Here is a 19,427-nt window from a genome sequence, read left to right as displayed (position 1 = left end):
GTCTTTCCCAAACTTTGTACAAAACACAGAGGTGTGTGTTCTGGGAGATAACAGGGTCCTGGCGCACACACTTCCGGACAATGCTCAACGCTACAGCCACCGCCTGGAGCTCCACCGTGCACATCAGCATGCCGAAGGTCTTCAGAAGGTTTTCAGTAAAAGTACCCATTCAACTTGAATTCTGCATTTCCTAAATTCATCTGAGTGCTGAACTCTCTTTTTCTCAGCATTAATATTAACACTTGCAGTTTTCTGGATAGCGGCTGGAGGAGTACCACACGAGTCCATAATCCTATCTGCATCTATAAATACACACACTCAAGTGCTGGTAGGTTTTGTTGCTGTTGCTCAATGTGAGACCAAATATAACGAAACAATAATTTATACTTAGCATCAATCCAGCATCTCTCAAACTTGAGGACTCCAAGAACATGTCTGCAGATTCTTTGGATCCAGCCACCAATGCTCCCTGACAGACACACAACGACAGTTCCACGCTGTCACCAGAAGGGGTCGCTCTGCGGTGCGCAGATGGGGATGGGAGCAGGTGCTGAGACCCCTGCGGGACTCACCCAGAGGTGTGATCCAGAAGCTGGAGACACGCTTAGAACCCTGTCCCCTAAAACAGCCCCGGATCCCCAGAGCTTAGCACCCTGCCCCCTAAAACACTCACAGAGAACTGTGGGTCTTAGTTTGAGAAACACAGATTGATCCAACACTTCCATCTTAGTGAGAGATGACTTGACCAGGCAGCAACAGAGTGGTACCCAAACCCCAGGGTGCCGTCTTGGTTGTGCGACACCACCTCAGGCGTGATGTGAGGACACACGACTGTCCCCCCCAGGCACTCACACGGTGTGTGCATGGGTGAGCGAGCTGGCCCACAGTAAAAGCCTAACAGCAGTGTAGGTTTGTCAGAAAAGAACATCTGCCAGTCTGGTCTAGGACATTTGTAGCAAAACTCACATGACTTCTTAAATTCGTAATCTTTCTAAAATCTGCATCTAATTACACTCAACTGAAACTAAGATAACTTTCACAATGAAGCAAAATATTACTCTTTTAAAAATCTACTTAGTAAAATCTCTCCAAAAGGCCACTTTGTCACTTATGGCTATGCTGAGATTCGAATTCCTTTTTCTCAGTTCTCTTACGAACGCCCTGCGTCTGTTGTGCCTCCTCCCAGCCCGCATGAAGCAGTGCCTCGGCCTTTCCTTTCATTGTGCTCTTCCTAGTCAGCTGGGCATGTGCTCCACCCCACAAAAATTAAAAACTGACCTTAGTCTAAATAAAAAATTTTTAAAGCTGGGTTTTTTTCCATTTATGTACAAAAAAAGAGAGAATGCTTCTTTCTGAAGACGAACCTCCCAGTGATTGAAAATTTGATTTAAAAAAAAATTGGAGGGAAACAGATGAAATACAAACGTTCAAGGAGTGACTCTGTATTGTCTGGAGCACATTTAGCCTAAGAAAGCACAAGCTTTGCTATCGAGGCGGACAAAAAGTGTCACTGCCTGGCCTTCCTCTGAAGATGCTATATTCAGGGGACAGTCAAATCATATTAAACTGCAAACTATGCTACTCCCCTCCCCCCATGTAACAAATATTAAAAGCCACGGGCTAGCAAATGCAAAATTTATTTCAACTGTACATAACAGATGTCTTTTTGTTGTTTTATAAAACAAACACTTCATTGCCATATGCAACCACAAACAATAATAGGCATACTGTACAATACAATGCAACGTTCAGGCATACATCCAACGGAGTCTTCCAACGGCAGCTGCCCACCAAAAACGGCTTCCCCGTTCACAGATAGAAAGCACAATATAGAGACACTTCTCAAGGTCTTATACCACTATATACACGTTACTGTGTTTTGGCAATTTTATGCAAAACACATAATTGATATAGCTTATATACTTGTGGCAAGTGTTAATTCAATGGGAACACCATTTAGGCCATTTGCAAAGGGCCAGGCTTAAACCTACCTTCTAGTTCAGATTCTTCATCCTTTCATTATAATACTAACTGTACACGTAGATATGACAGAATTGCAAGAACATAAGGTACTATTTCAGCATGACCACTGCCACTCAACACTGTGTTCAGGCCTGTGGCACTAACACTTCCAACCAGTTCACAAAAGCTAATGGTGGCAGACATTCAAAACAAATCCAAACAAACAGAAAGCCAGCTTGTTATTCTGCAATGACCTCAGCATCAACAAAAATCATCATCAAAATGGCTTTAACTGGTACAAAAAAGAATGATGGGAAAGTGTCAAAACCTTGGTGTAGAGAAAATGAAAACAGCTTATTAAGACAATCCAAATGATACTGGTGTTAAGAAAACTCCAAGTGCAGCAACTGTATTCAACATGGTGGTACACAGAGCACAGGACATGGGCCACCCAAGTTGACTGAGCCATGGCAAAGGCCTCGAAGCCAGCACACCAGTGGCTGTCATCTCAAAGCACACAAAAAGATGTCCTACTATTAATATCAGCAAAAGTGACTACTCTGTAGAACATAAAACAAAATTGCTTCTAAATTCATTGCATGGTATTAAGTATATGAACTTCGTAGTTATCCTATTTCCCCAAAAATTCCATTTGCTATTTGGCTGAACATACATAAACCCCATCTGTACTGTGGGTTAATACTGAGCTCTGACTAATGGTAAAAGATTGCTCCTCAGCTTTCTTATTTATACTAACGATATAAAAATATGAAACCTCCAGATGGCATAAACAGTCCAGTAGCTACTTGGGAACAGATACTTGGAATTATTGGTTTTCCTACTGACCTCGCTGCATGCAGTCCTGAAGCTGTCTGACTTTCTAAGCTACAGGCTACTGCCGGGATCCCTAGCACCTCTGGGCTTGGGGGCTCCCAGGAAACAATGGTGTCGTGCATCAGAGTAGCCTCTGTGCAAACACGATCAGCACACTGAATACATGGGTTTGCGAAGGAGGAGTAGGGGGAGCAGGGAGAAATCGCAGCCGTCCTGAAGAAAGGAGAAAACGTTATTTCCAATGTCTTATGGCATTTTGTTTTCTGAAGCTGGTTTTAATGAATACTTAAAACACAACCTTAAGGTTCCATTTTAACACCAAATACAGCATGCGTGGGAGAGAACACAGCTCCTCCCCTCTAGCGATGACCAGACGTGATCTGGATGCCACAACTGAACGTAACAGGTCACATTCAGTTCTTTTTGAAGCAGTGAAATCTCCTTACAACAAATCCCAGGAAAGTGGGGGAGGCCCCCACTTCTGAGATTTCCTGTAAGTGACTTACATGGCAACTTAGTCAGTCTTAGTGGACTCAGCTCTCCCCATCACAATCCCCAATGCGGGTTACATTCAACGGGGCTGCTGTAAGTGGCGTTTCACTGCAGCTAGTGGCTGAAAGCAGACGATGTGTCCAGCACAGGCGGCATGAGAATGGATGTCGGGGTGCACCAGGCTGTGACTGAAGCCGAAGCTCTCGCCCTCTCAGTTAGGCCACAGGCCTCTCTGAACGGAGTCTAACCTACACGTTCAGAGGCTGAATGTTGCCGAGTGCAGACTTCAAACATTCAGCAGAGGTAAGGCTTGCTGAGCGCTGTTTAAGAGAAATTACTCCAATTAAGGAAAGTTTGGTGTGATGATGCGCGTGTCTGAGCTCTGACCATAACTGGGCCTTTGGAGAAGAGGACTCCCACCCCCGGGCAAATGGGGGGGCACGGAGACGGCCATGTGTGGTAAGTGCCAACCATAGAGCTGTGGGGCTGCAGACAAGCTCGTCTGTGCTCCTGCCAAGGCCCAGAGCCCATGCTGGCCCCACCAACACAGGGTTCCTCGTGGTCACCAAGTGCCCTGAGGGTCCTCAGAACACGTCTGTCTGAACTGGACTCACAGTGCTTCTGTGGTGTGTTTCCCCCTCCTGATTTCTCCACCACTCCTTGACCAGTCCATTATACAGACAAAATTTAGATCCCTATATGTTAGGCCAGAGTCTTGTCCATGTTGCTGTAACTTAGATCACAAGCCTGTATGGTTTCAGTATAAAATATCAAAGTGTACATACAGCTGTATCCAAAAAGAAATGAGACAGTTGCTACACTGAGAATAAAAACCAAACCATTTGGAGCTATAGAACCACCGCTCAGGTCCAGAGCCCTCAGGATAGGCTGTGTGAACATACCATCTCCTTCAACAGTCAGTAACTTGAATGGATAGTCAAATCGGCAATTAAGCCTCTACAATTACAATGGGAAATATCAGAAACGCTCTCAAAAGTTGTTAAAATATCACATAAAAGAGACAAGGAACAGCAAGAAAACATCTAAGAAAAGCAGGCTGCGATACAACAAGCATTTGTTAAGAAAAGCTCAGAAGTGCATTAGTTCTGGTGAGAGATATATGAGCAACAGCTCTTACGAGATGTAGAACCCATTCTGTAACTATGGGCTGTCCATATACTGTCATAGTCAGAGTCTTCCGAGAGGTCTGAAGGCTCCAAACGAGAAAGGCTACTGCGACGACCCAAGGAGTCTAGACTTGATTGGTCATCATCAGCCAAGACGTGATTATGCATCAGGTCAGTGCCTTGCCATGCTAAGACGGGGAGGGGACAGGTGTGACAGGCAAAGGTGGGAGGAGCAGGAGGACGGACAGGAAGAGCCACAACCAAAAACATGAAAACAAAAGCAAAAGGTGATGGGAAGAGAAGGAAAAGAGAAAATATTGTTAAAAAATGGCAACAATCTTCATTTCTGCTTATTTATGGCTGGATTTTAATAACAAACTTAGCATAATCCTTAGAATAAAACTAGATCAATTATTATTTAAATAAACCTAAAACACGGTATTGTTTCCAAATTGTTCTCTTTTAAAGATATTGCTATTAAGTCCTCACTTAAGAAATCTTTTACGTACAGATGGTCCTATGGACATGTGACAAGCAAGCAAGTCTATCTCACATTCTATTAACAAACAGTCTTATTCAGGACATTATCTGTAAAAGGAACTGTTTACGTGGTTAATTAAAAACTGTTTCCTACTCGTTAAGTGGATATATTGAATGCAAAACACTTCCAGAGGGCTTCTGACTGATCCGTCAGCTCTCTCTGCGCCAGAAGTCGCCTTAACGCTGAGTCTGAACTTACCTTATCAGACTAGGACCACAGTAACATTTGCGAGTGGGGGCGGACTAAACAGGGTCTACCTCCCTCTCGTTCCCCTCTCCTGGCCCCCACCTGCGGGGGGCAGCACGTCTCCACCCCTCGGAGTGCTCCCAGTGCTCAGCAGTGGGAACAGGGACAGTGGGCAGCCCTGTGTGTACCCACATCACCCACCCTGAGGCAGACCCTTGCACTGGCAGGAGGAGAGACATGAACTGGTAAGGCCACCGCGTTAAAAGGAGGATGACAGGAAGCAGGCACAAACGGGAGAACAAAAATAAGCCCAGAAGTGGATGGCAACTGCGAGCGATGACACTGGCCAGGCAGCTATGAGGGAGCCATGCAGGGCCGGGGCGGAGGCTGCTGGAAGGACACCCTCAGTGGGAACCAGGGGCCCCTCCTGATGGGAACAGCACACCACAGCAAGCACTGGCTCCATCCTGTTCCTGCTTCCCATCAAAGTCAAATCTGTTCCCAAACCATAACAAGAACAAGCAGTGGACTCGTTTGGATTTCTTCAACAAAATCCCTGTACTCTATGAAGGCCATTACTTCCGTGAGACACAAATCAACACCAAAGCTGTCTGGTTTATAAAGTCTTCTTGGCATCCAAATGTATACTGAACAGAGCTGAATAACAGGTGAGATACATCATCCTAACTGTTGTTATGCAGCATTTGATATCAAAAGAGCGGTTTTCACTATGATCTCATCTCCAAATGTCTTTCCAGCATAAGGGATCAATTTTCCCATCCTACCTGCTCTTGAGAATGTTAGGTTTAAGGCCATATATGGCTGTATATGTATATATATAAATGAGGCTGCAGAGTGGTTAGCCCATAAAATCAGTTAAAACAAAAATTAGTCTAATGTCCAATGCTTTTCCTGCACAAGAGACGTGGAAACACATCATATAGGCCACGTGGCAAGAAAAGACCTGCACAAACTCAAGGCCTCTCCTTTCAGGCAGCGAAGTGAGGCCACAGGCACATGGAGGGGCCCCGTCTCTCAGATGAAGAAATGCGCTTGCATGAAAACACAAAGTTCATATTACCTGGCCTGTTCACTTGAGACTACCAGGTTAAAATTTTATTTCAAGTAACTGAAGTTGAGATGAGTAATTTTTAAAAATCTCAAATTCAAAACCTGAAAACTATGACAACATTTTATAGCCTATTACTTTAAACATAATCTCTTATCAAATATATGAAACTCTAATACCTTAAATGACAACCACCCATATTTACAAATTACTGCTTGACTATACACAGGCTCATGCCACACTTAGGCCTCTCATCTCTCTCCCACTCTGCTGACCAGTCACTATGATTAGACGTTTTCACCAGAGAGAGTATGGACAAAAAGCCTTAATGTCATAGGTCAACTGTGTAAAATACTGGCCATAAGGAAGTTTCTAGATCATTTGCAGAGCCCTCGCTTCATAGATGTAGTCACCCCTAACAAAAGCTACAGCAGCTGAAAACTCCTTTCCCACCTTTTTTTCAGCACTAGTTTACAACAGGACATGCACTGATTCGAACCACCACATGCAGGTGGTGAAAATGAAGGTGGGATAAGCGACTGGCCAAGAGTCAGGGTGGAAAGGGAACCAAAAACACACGATCTAACAGAAACCAATTTTTATGCCAGAAGCAACATACAGACCGTCCAGTTCTCAAAAAAACAAAATCTCAACCCCACCACATGCAGGAGGAGCCCTGTGGTGCCCATGGCCCCAGCACCAGCCAGGGACGAACAGGCCACAGCACGGCACCCCACGGCCACCACGCATGCTCCACTCTCCAGTGCTCCACTCTCCAGCGCGGGGCAAGCTGACCAGCCCACCTCTCCAATGCCCACACAGTGATCAAGGCTTCTTCACATAAGACAGTAAATTCAGTGGCATTAAAATCTAGCAAATAAATTAGTTGCTGTCTACTTCCAAAAGTTTAAAAATGCAATCATAAAAAAAAGAGCTAAAAGAACCTTTGCTCTAGGTTTATACTTTTGACAATAATTCTAAGAAGTTAATAGAAAAATAAAAATCCCACTATCATACCAACAGTTTAAATAGCTTGAATAAATGAACTGAATGAATTTTCTGCTATCTTCCACACATACCATCTGCAAGCAAAAGAAAGCTGTACAACTCTGGCAGCGCCTCACAGTGAAAGGCCTCCCAGCGGGACGTTCCCTAGAACGGCCTATTTTACGACAGCTCAGTGGGTGTCTTACGTGGGTTAGGGATGCCAGGCCCCCAGGCCTCACTCACTGCGGACTGGGGTCAGGCACACTGCCGAGCCGACACGGCCCAGCAGCATACTTTCCTTCAGACTGGCGGGAAACTAAATGACCACCACGACCCCCAGCACATTCCTGTGGCCCTTACTTGAATTGAGCGTCTGCCGTGTCTTGGCGCTTGTGCAGTAAGCTTCGATGACTTTCAGGATCTGCGCATCTTCTTCCAAGGCAGCTGTGCCTGTCAAGAGACATACAACACATCACGACCAAGCTACAGACGCCGAGCACAACATGCCACCACCCAAAATAACTAGCGGAACTAACTGGATGAGTGCAAAGTCACCAATTCAACCAAAAATGAGGACAAGACAACTTTCTGGTCCGATAACTGTTTTCCAATATTTACAGAATAGTTATATTCAAAAGGATTTTTAGTTATTTAAAAGTTTTTTTTTATCTAGAACATATCTGGTAGAGGGCTAACGCCCCAAATACATAGTTGTCTTACTATCCACAACAGAAACAGCATCCCCCATCCTGAAGCTAGAAAAGGGCAAGAACTGGAAACAAGCAGTTCACACCAGAAGAAGACAGTCAATAAGAAAAGGAGTGAAAATTAAAGCACCAGGGCTTCACACACCAGCCTGTCAAAGCCACATGAGCCTGACAATTCTCAGTGCTGACGTGGACCGCGGAGAGGAAAACCCTTCCCTCCACCCACAGCGGGTGAGAATAAAGACAGGCACAACCCTCCCAAGACGTGACTTGACCATATTTATCAAAGGCTTTAAAAAGCACATTTCCAGGGGCCAGCCCGGCAGCACAGCGATAAGTTTCCGTGCTCTGCTTCGGCGACCTGGGGTTCACCAGTTCAGATCCTGGGCACAGACCTGCACACTGCTTGCCAAGCCATGCTGTGGCAGCATCCCACATATAAAGTAGAGGAAGATAGGCAGAGATGTTAGCTCAGGGCCAGTCTTCCCCAGCAAAAAGAGGATTGGAGGCGGATATTAGTTCAGGGCTAATCTTCCTCCAACAAAAGAAAAGCACATTTCCTCTGACCCACCAATATTCCTACTAGAGATTTAATCTAAGAAACATACAAAGCACAACCTGGAGCTCTTCCTTCAACTGTGGATTATTCCAGACACTGGCTTCACTGATACTCAGAGATCACAGGCACAGAGAATAGAACCTTCCAGACTAAAGCATCTAACAGTATTAGCACTGGGCACAGAGCCTCACACCCAGCATACTTCATACACTGTATGGTTAAACCCTTTCTCTGTTTTCTGTTTTTCTAGATTTTCTAAGATATTACTTGAATACATATTTTAAAAGGCTCACATACCCTAATAAAAAAACATGGAAAGAATGGGAGGCTGAAATATTTATAAGCTGTATCATAAAGCTTCAGTATCACTGTATCATAGTAAGATAGACAGCTGCAGGCAAGTCAAATATTCTCCACTGAAAAATACATTTTAGTCCCAAGAGTTTAAGAGCTACTGAGAAAATGACCTTTTCCCTAATTTTGCTAACTGGGAGCAGTCTTTCAACAGGTTTCCTGTAACAAGCTCCTCCTTCAGGAGTAAAAAAGATACCGCTTAACTAGTTTGACTTTCAGGACATGTTGCCAGGTAACTCCGACAGGCAGGCCACTCCCTCTGTGCCAGCAGGAAAACAGCCTTTATGACAGAGGTGGCCCGTCCAAGTTATGTGATCAGATGGCCGTTCTGAGACACAGGTAAGGACACTCGCACCGTCCAAAGCACAGGGGAAGCACCACAGCGCCAGAGAGGGCGCTAGCTCCCTGGGACGGGGGGCTGAACAGCCCTCACTGGCTGCCATTCATCACAGAGGCTGGAGAAGGGAAATGCAGGAGAGGGCGGCACACGTCTTCCGTGAGGCACAGACAGCTCCACGGCCCAGAGACAGTTCCAGGGTTCTGAATGTAACAGGTTAAGTAACCTAGGAGATCACAGAGCGACTCTGGAGCAGGCACGTGTACTGAGCACTCACCATGCACAGACACAGTCACACAGAGGTCACACAAGTTTCTCCTCCAATCCATGCAAAACCCTTGGTTTCCTCTTTACATTCCAATCCCCCTTGCAAAGTCTCCTCTGCCAGCTGCTCATCTCCCTCATGTCCTCAGACTCGGGTTCTGTCTGTCTCTTCTTCCGTCTGTCCTGTCTCACGGCTTGAGAAACCATCTAAGCACGGAGAACGACTCTGGGACTCCGCCCAGCAGCCCAGCCTGGCCCTGGGCTGAGGCCTGCGACTCCGTGACCCTCACAGTACCTGTAACCCACCCTCAGGTGCACAGGCCGAAAGCCCCACTCTCACCCTGCATCCGGTCCGACAGCACCGCCCCTGGGCCCACAAATCTCAGTCGCGGCATAATGACACCTGGGTGAGAGGATTCTCTGCTGCGCAGCTGTCCTGTGTGCTGCAGGGTGTTTAGCAAAGTTGCCCCCAGTTGAGAACCACTGCTGCAGGCTCCAGCTTCAAAGAAATCTGAAGTCCATGTTTCAGCTCTGTTGTCATCTGGCCCAAGCCACCATCATGTCATCCTCACCTGGATTACTGCATAGCATTCCCTGGCCTCCCTGTTCCCACCTCTGCCCTCTGTCCTCAACACAGCGGTCACTGGTCCAGTGAAAACCAGTACCATGAGGGCCAGCCCGGTGGCGTAGTGGTTAAGTTCACGTGCTCCACGTTGGTGGCCCAGGGTGCACCTGTTTGGATCCTGGCGTGGACCTGCACACCACTCATCAAGCCATGCTGTGGCAGCATCCAACATACAAAGTGGAGGAAGATGGGCAGGGATATTAGCTCAGGACCACTGTTCCTCAGCAAAAAGAGGAGGATTGGCAACAGATGTTAGCTCAGGGCCAATCTTCCTCACTAAAAAAAACAAAAACCAGTCCCATGAAGTCCCATGTTCACAACCGGACTGCAGCTGCCTGGTGCCAGCACCTGGGAGAGCTCTCCCCAGACATCTGCTCAGCTGGCTTCCTCAGCCCCGCAGGCTACTATTCAGACACCTCCCCAGCCATCCTGTTTAAGACAGCCACACCACATCCCCCCGCACGTCACACCAGCACATCTGCCATCTGCCTATCTGGTCCCTCGTCTGTATCTTTCTAAAACGTAGCTCCATAGGGCAGGGGTTTCCACTGTTCACGGCTGTGCACCTGGCACACAGCAGCACTAAATAAAGACCTGTGAAGGGAATGGTCCCTCATCTGCAGCCTGTCCCAATGCCTAGCCCAGTGCCCTCACACAGAAGGCACTCAACAAATGCTTGTCAAACGAGGGGGTCCACCAAACACCCCAATCACAGCTCGGAAGGGAGGGCCAGGTGTCCAGCTCCAGGTCGGAGTCTCCGCACCAAACGCACGGCCTCACCAGCCATCTCACGAGGTGTCCTGGGAGCGCGGCACTGCCCTGCACGCTCGTAATCTGAGGAAGACGACTGCTAGGAAGGCAAAATACAAGGCACCCTTGCAGTGTATGCCAGGTGACGGGGCAGGGAGAGAGCTCCAGGCCTGTCACTGCCTTCGCTTCTCCAGCTTACCGCCCCCCATGCGAAGTGACACGCGGTGCAGCACGCCCACATGCAGGCTGCCTGTGCTCCGGGTTCACGTGCAGCTGCTGCACCACACTGCCCCTTCCTCAGTGACGTCAGCCACACTCACGTTCTGACTACAAACGTTTCTCCCATACGCCTCCTTCTGGAAACGAGTCCCTGAAGGATCCCAAGTGGGGATGAAGAAGAAGAGGAGCAATGCTCCAGGAAGTCAGTCAGGCCTGGACAGAACCGGGGCGAGCGAGGGGCACGGCGCAGAGGGCAGCCGGCTGAGAGGGACAGGGCGGGGGGCAGCGCCCTTGCAGGCAGCTCTCACAACTGCTCGGAGGCCCCTCCCAGGCACCTGTCCCTCTCAAGGCTCTCCTGCGGTGCCAGACAGCCCCACAGCCGTCTGTCCACATGGAACCCTGCCTGCCTGCCACACGGGGGAAGGAGCTCGACACAGGAGAGAAGTGGGTGAGCGTGTGCACGTGTGTGAGCTGATTCTCCCCCATCACTGGCTTCCAGAAATAGCTGTACTTATTCACGCGCCATTAACTGAGCATCTCCCGTGTGCGAGGCGCTCCTTGTGAGAGGCTGTCTAAGAACCAGGAGCGGAATTCGATGCTGCCTGTGGCGTTTCTCAAGTTTACATCTGAGCAGCGGGGGTGGTACAACAGTCAGATCAGTCTGACAGAAGAGAGACCTCCAGCAACAGACCAGTGTGGGGTGCAACCTTGACACGTGGAAACACCTGGGTGAAGGGGGACAGGCAGAGCAGGTGTCCTGGGTCCACCCTGCACCCCTGGTGGGTCTCCAGGTGAGGTGATCAACACAGAGACTGAGAGACAGCACACAGCTCCATCAGGGGCCACCACTCGTGTGCTTCATCACTGGCGCTGGGCATCCCTCCTGACGGCAGGGTTCCACACTCAGACGGTCTGCGGCTCCCGCTGCTCAAACAGGCTCCTTGAGAAGCGACACTAGGGCTCAGCCCCGACCTCTGCCTGCAGTCTCCGGAGAGCCGCCAGCCAACTCTCCCCCCAGTGAGCGCCAGGCCTGTGCGAGATGCACCGGACCGTGTCCTCATCCACACGCCGCACAGACTCACTTTTCCTCAGCGCGAACTCTTCGTCCGAAGGCTTCCGCTCAGGCTTCCGCTTAGGTAGCAGCTTTTTCATGGTCTTGGGACTCTTACTGAGATCCTAGGAAAAGGAAAGGGAAGAAAATGCTGACAAACGCCAGAGGCATGAATTTTTACTGGCAATTCAGTAAGGGTCGCTGTGGAGGTGTCAAGCATCAGCTTACTGCAACCACTCACTGTCAAGAGCTCCCTGCTACTTTCAGCGTGATTTTTCTTTGCCAGCCGCTGGGAGTCAATTTCAAACCAACAGGGCACTGACTCTGCTATAAACCCTCATGTTCCTTGGATCCGGCAGCACCCTGACAACACAGCAGCGGTGCTGCAGGCACAGGTGGGCCGGCGGCACCGTGATGACACGGCAGCAGTGCTGCAGGCGCAGGTGGGATGGTGGCACCATGACGACACTGCAGCGGTGCTGCGGGCACAGGCAGGCCGGCAGCGTGTGCAGGGAAAGAAAGGACCGCCGGCCGAGCGTGCACAGGATCCACACGCGCTGCTAACTCGGTAGCAGACCCATCTGCCACAGCTAACTAGAAAGACCTGAGGAGATGAAGCCTATTTTTAAAGGAAAGGTAAGTAAAGAATGACTTCTTTAGGAAAATATTTGAAGCCTCAAGGGAGAGGAAAAGGGCATCAGATCAGCCTGTGGGCCTTGAGTGCACAGGCGAGCAGAAGACAGAGCACCAGCTCTCTCGACGGTGCATTCACGCCACTTCAGAGCTCCGGGCACAGCAGGAAGGTCTCCCCTGACCTCCACTGTCCAACTCCTAAACCCGTGCCGAAGAAGAAGGTGAGCAACAGAGCAGGACGAAGCCCCCCACAGCTGGGGGCCAAAGTCTGACTGCCAAGCATGTGCTGAACATCGACATCATAAAAGGCTGTCTCGGGCATCATTTAAATCACAGCCCGTCCATGCATTTAGAGAGAAGCCGCGACTGAGAAGGTGACTTGGGCTGTGGGATGAATGAAACTGAAAGCACAGATGGAACAGAGTTCGATGTTTAAAGGTATCTCCTCAAAACGTTTTCCATAAAATTAAAAATTCTTAAATCTCTTGGAAATGCAGCAGATGTCAGTTCCCAGAGAAATCAATGCGGCATGTGCGCTGTGGCTCCCCTAATTCAAAGTGAAGAGACGGGAGAAGCAGGCAGCACGCTGGACGTAGCACGCACACGCAGAGTGTGCAGGCAAACACAGGCCACGCCCAGCTCCCGGAGGGGAAAGCCGGCCACATGGCAGTGTTCCACTCCTGCCACACTCCAAGATCACCCTCCACTAAGTGTTTGTAGGTGCTGGGCAACACCGCCAACAATTACAGAGCATGAGACCTTTTCTCCAACGTGGGGTCCAGCAAAGCAACTGCAGCCGACTTGCAAATCCAGATGCCTACGCTCACTGCCACACCCCCTCCCTCACCCTTCTGCTCCTCTGCTCATCACTGTCACGCCAGCTCTCCTCCCCACTAAGGAAACACCCACCAGCTGGCCTGCAGATCTGAAAACATGCAGGTATGAAGAACACCCATGTTCTTCAAGCAACTGCCCGTGATGAAGAAATTTCTGACTCGGGCATATGTGCCCAAGCAAGATGTATGTCATAAACCAAAATTCATTAAGAACGAAAAATGTAAAGAACCGACTGTAATTTATGTAGTACTTTTCTATGTGTCTTAAAATACTTAGAGCTGCTAGCAAGGATGGAGGGAGGGTCTGCTCTAGGTCCTTCAGCAAACGTGGCCCTAGACTGAATGTGGAGACACACGCCAGGCCACACATCACCACGCTCACACTCACCATAACCACACTCACACGGCTGCAGTAACCATACTCACGCTCACACTCATGATGACCATACTCACATTCATACAGTAACCATACTCATGCTCACACTCATGATAATCATACTCACATTTATACAATAACCATACTCACGCTCACACTCATGATGACCATACTCACATTCATACAGTAACCATACTCACGCTCACACTCATGATAATCATACTCACATTCATACAATAACCATACTCACGCTCACACTCATGATAATCATACTCACATTCATACAATAACCATACTCACGCTCATACTCAGGCTCGTACTCATGGTAACCACTTTTCACATTCATTTCAATTATCAGCTGCTTCAAGTGCGAATATTTCTCAGAACATATTTCTCAAGACACTTCCTTTCCTCATCAAAGCAGGTTTAGTGGATGAAACCCAGTAGGAAAGTGCAGGAAACCAGGAGCACTTATTTATGGGTAAGAATCGCATTTTAACTGTACATAGTATCTAAAAAAAACACTAGAGTGAAGAGCAGAGTGCACTATGATTTTTTATGCAAAGAGGAGAACTGTCTTAATTTTCTTTCATTTCTATTTATGAACGTTCTCTTCATTTCAAACAGCTTCTGGTAAGAAAATGTAGGGTTTCTGGGCAAGATCCCAAACTTGAAAAAGGGTCACAAGGTGCAGCAGAAGAGCATGCAGAAATAAGTGAACTTCTAGTCACGCACTGAAGTTCAAAATGATTTCAGGCTCAGTGAGAGGCCCAGAGGAAGCCCAGGTGAGCCCTCCAGCTTCTTGGCCTCCAGGAGGCAGGAACCGAGGCAGGAACCAAGGCAGAGCCACAGAAAAGGCTCCTCCACGAATGACACAGAGGGGGCCTGATGCTGCCCAAGCCACTCCCACGAGGGTCTCCATGGGCCTCCCACACCCCCAAAGCAGAAGGGGATGACAAAAGAATGGAGGCAGACCCTTCACAGTTCTAAAGAAGCTAATCTGTATTTTTATGTCACACATAGAAATACGGGGTTTTCCATATTTCTGAACGCACTGAAATGAAGCACATATGGCCAACCCAACATGTCCAGCTGTCACCTGGACCTCACCTCCTTGTAGCAGAGGGCGGCTGAGGGCCGGAGGGGAGGTGCGGGTCGTAAGCAGCTCAGGCTCCACGGCTTGGGGGTCTTCGGAGGCTCCAGGGGCCCCCAGTTGATGGTGGTGTGTGGAGTGCCATGATGGGAGGGGTGGGGCAGCGTGTGGTAGGCAGGGGTCAGTGGCACCGGCTTGCTGTCAGCATGCTTGCTGGATGGGGTGATCGGATGGGAGGGGAGCTGCCCAGGGAAAAGAGTAGGAAAGAGCAGAAACAGATCATTCACTGTCAAAGGAACCTCAACCAAATATACTTAATTTTGCTAATTTTTAAAAACATTCCCAGTGAAATCACCCCAGTACTATCATTTCTCTGGAATCTGTGACTCCAAGCAGTCCATTTCTGGGCTGCCTGGGCCAAGTGTGGAGCCCCCACCGCCTGCTTCAGGCCACAGCCAGGCCTGGGTCAGGAGGCAGGAGGATACTGGGGGCCCAAGACCCGGACACTCCACTGCCACGTTTGTGCACCACAGAGTAACATCTGCAAACAGGCACGTCATTGAGTCTAAGTATCAGAATTCTATAAAGGACAAGGGACGCCCTGTACTGGGAACATGGTTACAGTGGAGGGTAATTCTCCCCCGTCCTGTATGATGTAGAGTGGGTAAACCCAGGGCCTGAGGCCTGTTTTTGATTTAAAAAAAAAAAAAAAAGGTTTTCCTGGGACACAGCCAGGTCTATTCTTGTCAATGGCTGCTTTTTTGTTACAAAAACAAAGTACAGTTGCAACAGAAACCATACTGCCTACAAAGCTGAAAATATTTACTAGCTGTCTCTCTACAGAAAAATTTTACAAATCCCTAGGATAAAACAAGTTATTTTCTCAGAAAAATCAGCTTTAATCAAAACAAAGTTAAATAGATCAGAAGGACTTTATAAATGGGGTTTATATTCCTGGAAACCCTAACAGTCCCACCACACTGACAACTAAATGAGAAAACGTTAAATAAAATAAGTAACATTCAAAATTAGCCAATCACCTCAAATTAGCCCAAAACAAGGTATGCTTAACAGGAGAAAGAGCTGAGTGGTTCTCCGAGCAGGAGACCTGAGCGAAGCCGTCATTCACGAAACTGGACAAGTGAAACACGTGGCACCGGGAAGCCCGGCATGGCTCAGCCACCGCACTCAGGAACTGCAGCCACAAACTCTCTGCAGTAATCACATGCCCGTGCTGGTGTGTGCATGTGTCTGTGTGTGCACATGTGTGTCTTGCAACTGGCTACACAACTACAAAATAATTTTTTTAAATGGAATAATTCACAAAAGAAGATGATCATGCAAAACATCCCTTTCAGCAATGCCGTTGTAAGTAATATCTGGTTCTGTTTCACCTCACTTGAGCAAGCAGAGAGAGGTGTGCTTTCTGCTAAAATGAGAGCATCACCAGGCTGGGGCAGCCAGGCCACAGGGAGGGCACAGACTCCCCGACGGAGCAATCCCCAAGGAGAATGCATGACGTTTCGAAAGCCTGCACGTGGGAACAATGCCCTCCGCGCGGCGGGGCTGACCCCTCCCTGCTGACAGGGCGCCTCCCTTGCCACCGGGTGACAGGAAAAGGAACGTGAGGCACCAGGGGCCAGATACAGAGGAAAGTTTTACTTGACATGAAATTTTATAAAGTTTTGTTTCAGGCTGTTACAATCTGAATGAAAAAGCACTTCCATTTTTCTTTAGTTCCATGAAAACAAAGCACATTTAATGTTTTTTAAAGTATAGAGAAATTATAAATGGCAGAATCCTTCAAAATGAAATGCTAGCTAAAGCTAACATTTGAGTAGTTTTAACCTCCCAAACCGGTGAGAGAAATTGAGACAGACAATGAAACTGATGAACCCTTTACGCCACAGCCACCCTTCCTGAGCTAAAACTTTCACCCCGGATAACAAACACAGCAGGGAGCTAGCTCCATGGTCGAAATGTCCTAGCAGAGACCACAGCAGTCTAATGAGGATGTGAGAAAATCCTACCAACTAGCAACGCTGTGGATCATAAGTCATTCTTAAAAAGGTGTGCCTGGTTCTTCAATACTGTTTAATAAAGATGATCGATGTTCAAATGATTCGATACCAATATCTTAAGAATAAAACACCAATAAAGAGAAGTTTTCGACACTGACACATTGGTGTTGATCTGTTTTGAAATGCTTAAGTGTCTAAAAAGCCAAAGAGCTATTGAGCTTTTCTAGGCAGAAAATAAACAGATTTCTTAAAAGTCAAAAATTTCATTTTAATGCCTTCAATATGAATCTGGTCCTTTCCATCATCATAATCATCTATTTTTGTTTTGTTTTTTGATGAAACAAATAAATAACAGGTAAAATTCTCAGAAAACCCACCTATGGACCAGTGGCTCTCGGAGTTTTAGTTGAAAACCCCCTAAGTCAGTCTTCGAGGCCACTCTGAGCAGAGAGGCAGCTTCCTACACGAGTACAAGGACTGTGTGTGAGGCAGCACACCTTAGGGCTGTTTCACAAGAGCAATCACTGTGAAGCCACTCACTATTCGATGGAACTAAGCAAATATTTGCAGAGAGATACAGGCAAGTATTTCACATTCTTGATCTAGATATTGATTATGCTTTAAAGTACTTGTCACTGGCTGATAGCTCAACCAAAGGCAGACCCTGGAGTCTGCAGGTGGGGGAAGCACAGGAGTCCTTACGGTATGAGACGGCACAGAGTGCGGCTTAGCGGTGGGGTTGCCGACAGATGTGACTTTCGTTTGCTTCTGTAGATGGTCCACCCATTCATGAAGATCTTGCTGGTTGTTGCATGACACTAATATCCGCTCAATCATGCTCCCTAGAAGAGGTAAGACAAAATAGGCTGAAATGGGAAAACAGGTAGAAAGCACACACATGCACATACACACACCCAGAGTATAACTCAACAATGCTTAAACATCAGCCCTCTGAAAGAGTCAAGCAAGAATGTGCACACAACGGCAGCTGCCTCTCAGCCCGTGACAGATAGCATCCACAGAGTTTGTGCCTATCACCTGATATTTCAAATGCATTTCTATGATTTTCACTGTCCTCAAGCTTTGTGATTGTCATTCCTGTCGTTGGTAGCTTTCCCTAAAAAAGACCCCCCCCACAAAAAAAAAACAATTAGTGCTTTTCTAGTAAAGAAGGAACTGTTATTAAATTATCAAATGATTTTAGAAATGGCAAAGGAATTGTGTTTGTAAACCAAAAAAGTTCTTTTATTTGTACCAGATGCACATATAATACAAAAACCTCCATCTCAAATAAATCGTAATATTATAATCAAGAAAGTGAGCCAGCAAAAAGGCACAGAGCAGCACACTAGCAGATAGATTTCATCTGATAAGTTACTCTAAATATAAACACCAGGACACAAAAACATTACACATGATGATTAAAAAACCTAGAGTCTACGGCAGCTATTTTAAACCACGTGCTTATGCAAAGGAAGCACTGATTTGCCTCACAGAGAAATGCAGAGGAAGTTCCGCGTCTGAAGACAAAATAAGGGGGAAATTGGAGCAAGAGGAACTGCACCGTGGTTATTCTTGGTTATCCACCAGACAGGAAGCAGGGGCTGTGCTGGGAGCTGACACCAGAAAACAGCAGCCAAGCTGTCCACTCTGGCAACAGGGTGGGAGACGTCAATGGAGAAATACCAGGAAAGGGCCACAAACGGACCATCACAAACAGCACAGCGCTAAAACACTGCCCATAAACACCACGGCACCTGGTGGCAGACCAAGTCTTAGGAAAAGTCTTTCAGCGTTTGGGGCCAAGTCTCTTGCGGAGAAGCAAGTCTCTCTCAGCACCTCTGAAAGCAGCGGTTCCCAGCAAGGAAAGGGGTTCTGCCCCACAGGGAACACGGTCAATGCCACAGCTGGGCGGCTGCTCCTCACAGCTAGCAGGCAGAGGCCAGAGGGGCTGCTGAATGTCCTACAGCATATGGGACAGCGTCCTCGCCCCTCCCGCGCAAAGAATCATCCTGTCTACCGTGTCAACAGTTCCCAGGCCGAGAAAGCCTGTCCCGAGGTTTGGGAAGCAGGATAGTAGACAGCGCTTGGCACTTCCATGGTCAGAAGTATTTGAGAATTGCTGTATACTGCACACTCCTTTCCAGGATTCCTAACACACGGAGGTGTACCAGCAGCTCTGAGAAGTCCTACAGAAAATAAAACTACACAGCTGAGTGTAACCAAGCACATCTACAGCAGTGGACAGAACGTTCCCACTGTTGCTGCACTTAATGCTTTTTACTGCCCCTCAAAGCCGGAAATGAATACTGACAATACACAGACCATAGGTCACAGCACTGAGAAGAAGAAATCTCCCAGGAAACTGTGCAAAAAGTGGGAAAACAGGGTCCTGTTGGTGGTG

The 19,427-nt window shown here is 47.7% G+C and overlaps 1 protein-coding gene across 15 annotated transcripts in view; it reads right to left on the bottom strand.

Moving 5' to 3' along the window:
• ARHGEF7 (Rho guanine nucleotide exchange factor 7) overlaps window positions 1-19,427 on the bottom strand; it is a 155,577-nt gene that overhangs the window by 8,786 nt on the left and 127,364 nt on the right. For 8 of the 15 annotated variants that reach the window (XM_070240474.1, XM_023621846.2, XM_070240465.1 and 5 more), the window contains 6 exons: window positions 18,062-18,140; window positions 17,726-17,865; window positions 15,020-15,244; window positions 12,096-12,189; window positions 7,559-7,648; window positions 4,427-4,603 (listed from right to left, as the gene is read on the bottom strand). In XM_070240474.1, the coding sequence (XP_070096575.1) occupies window positions 4,427-4,603; window positions 7,559-7,648; window positions 12,096-12,189; window positions 15,020-15,244; window positions 17,726-17,865; window positions 18,062-18,140 (805 nt within the window). The remainder of the gene's footprint in view (window positions 1-4,426; window positions 4,604-7,558; window positions 7,649-12,095; window positions 12,190-15,019; window positions 15,245-17,725; window positions 17,866-18,061; window positions 18,141-19,427) is intronic. The other 7 variants (XM_070240471.1, XM_023621847.2, XM_070240466.1 and 4 more) reach the window with 1 other exon arrangement.

Source organism: Equus caballus, chromosome 17, assembly GCF_041296265.1.
Source record: "Equus caballus isolate H_3958 breed thoroughbred chromosome 17, TB-T2T, whole genome shotgun sequence".
Taxonomy (NCBI): Eukaryota; Metazoa; Chordata; class Mammalia; order Perissodactyla; family Equidae; genus Equus; species Equus caballus.
This window is presented reverse-complemented; position numbering and strand designations above follow the sequence as displayed.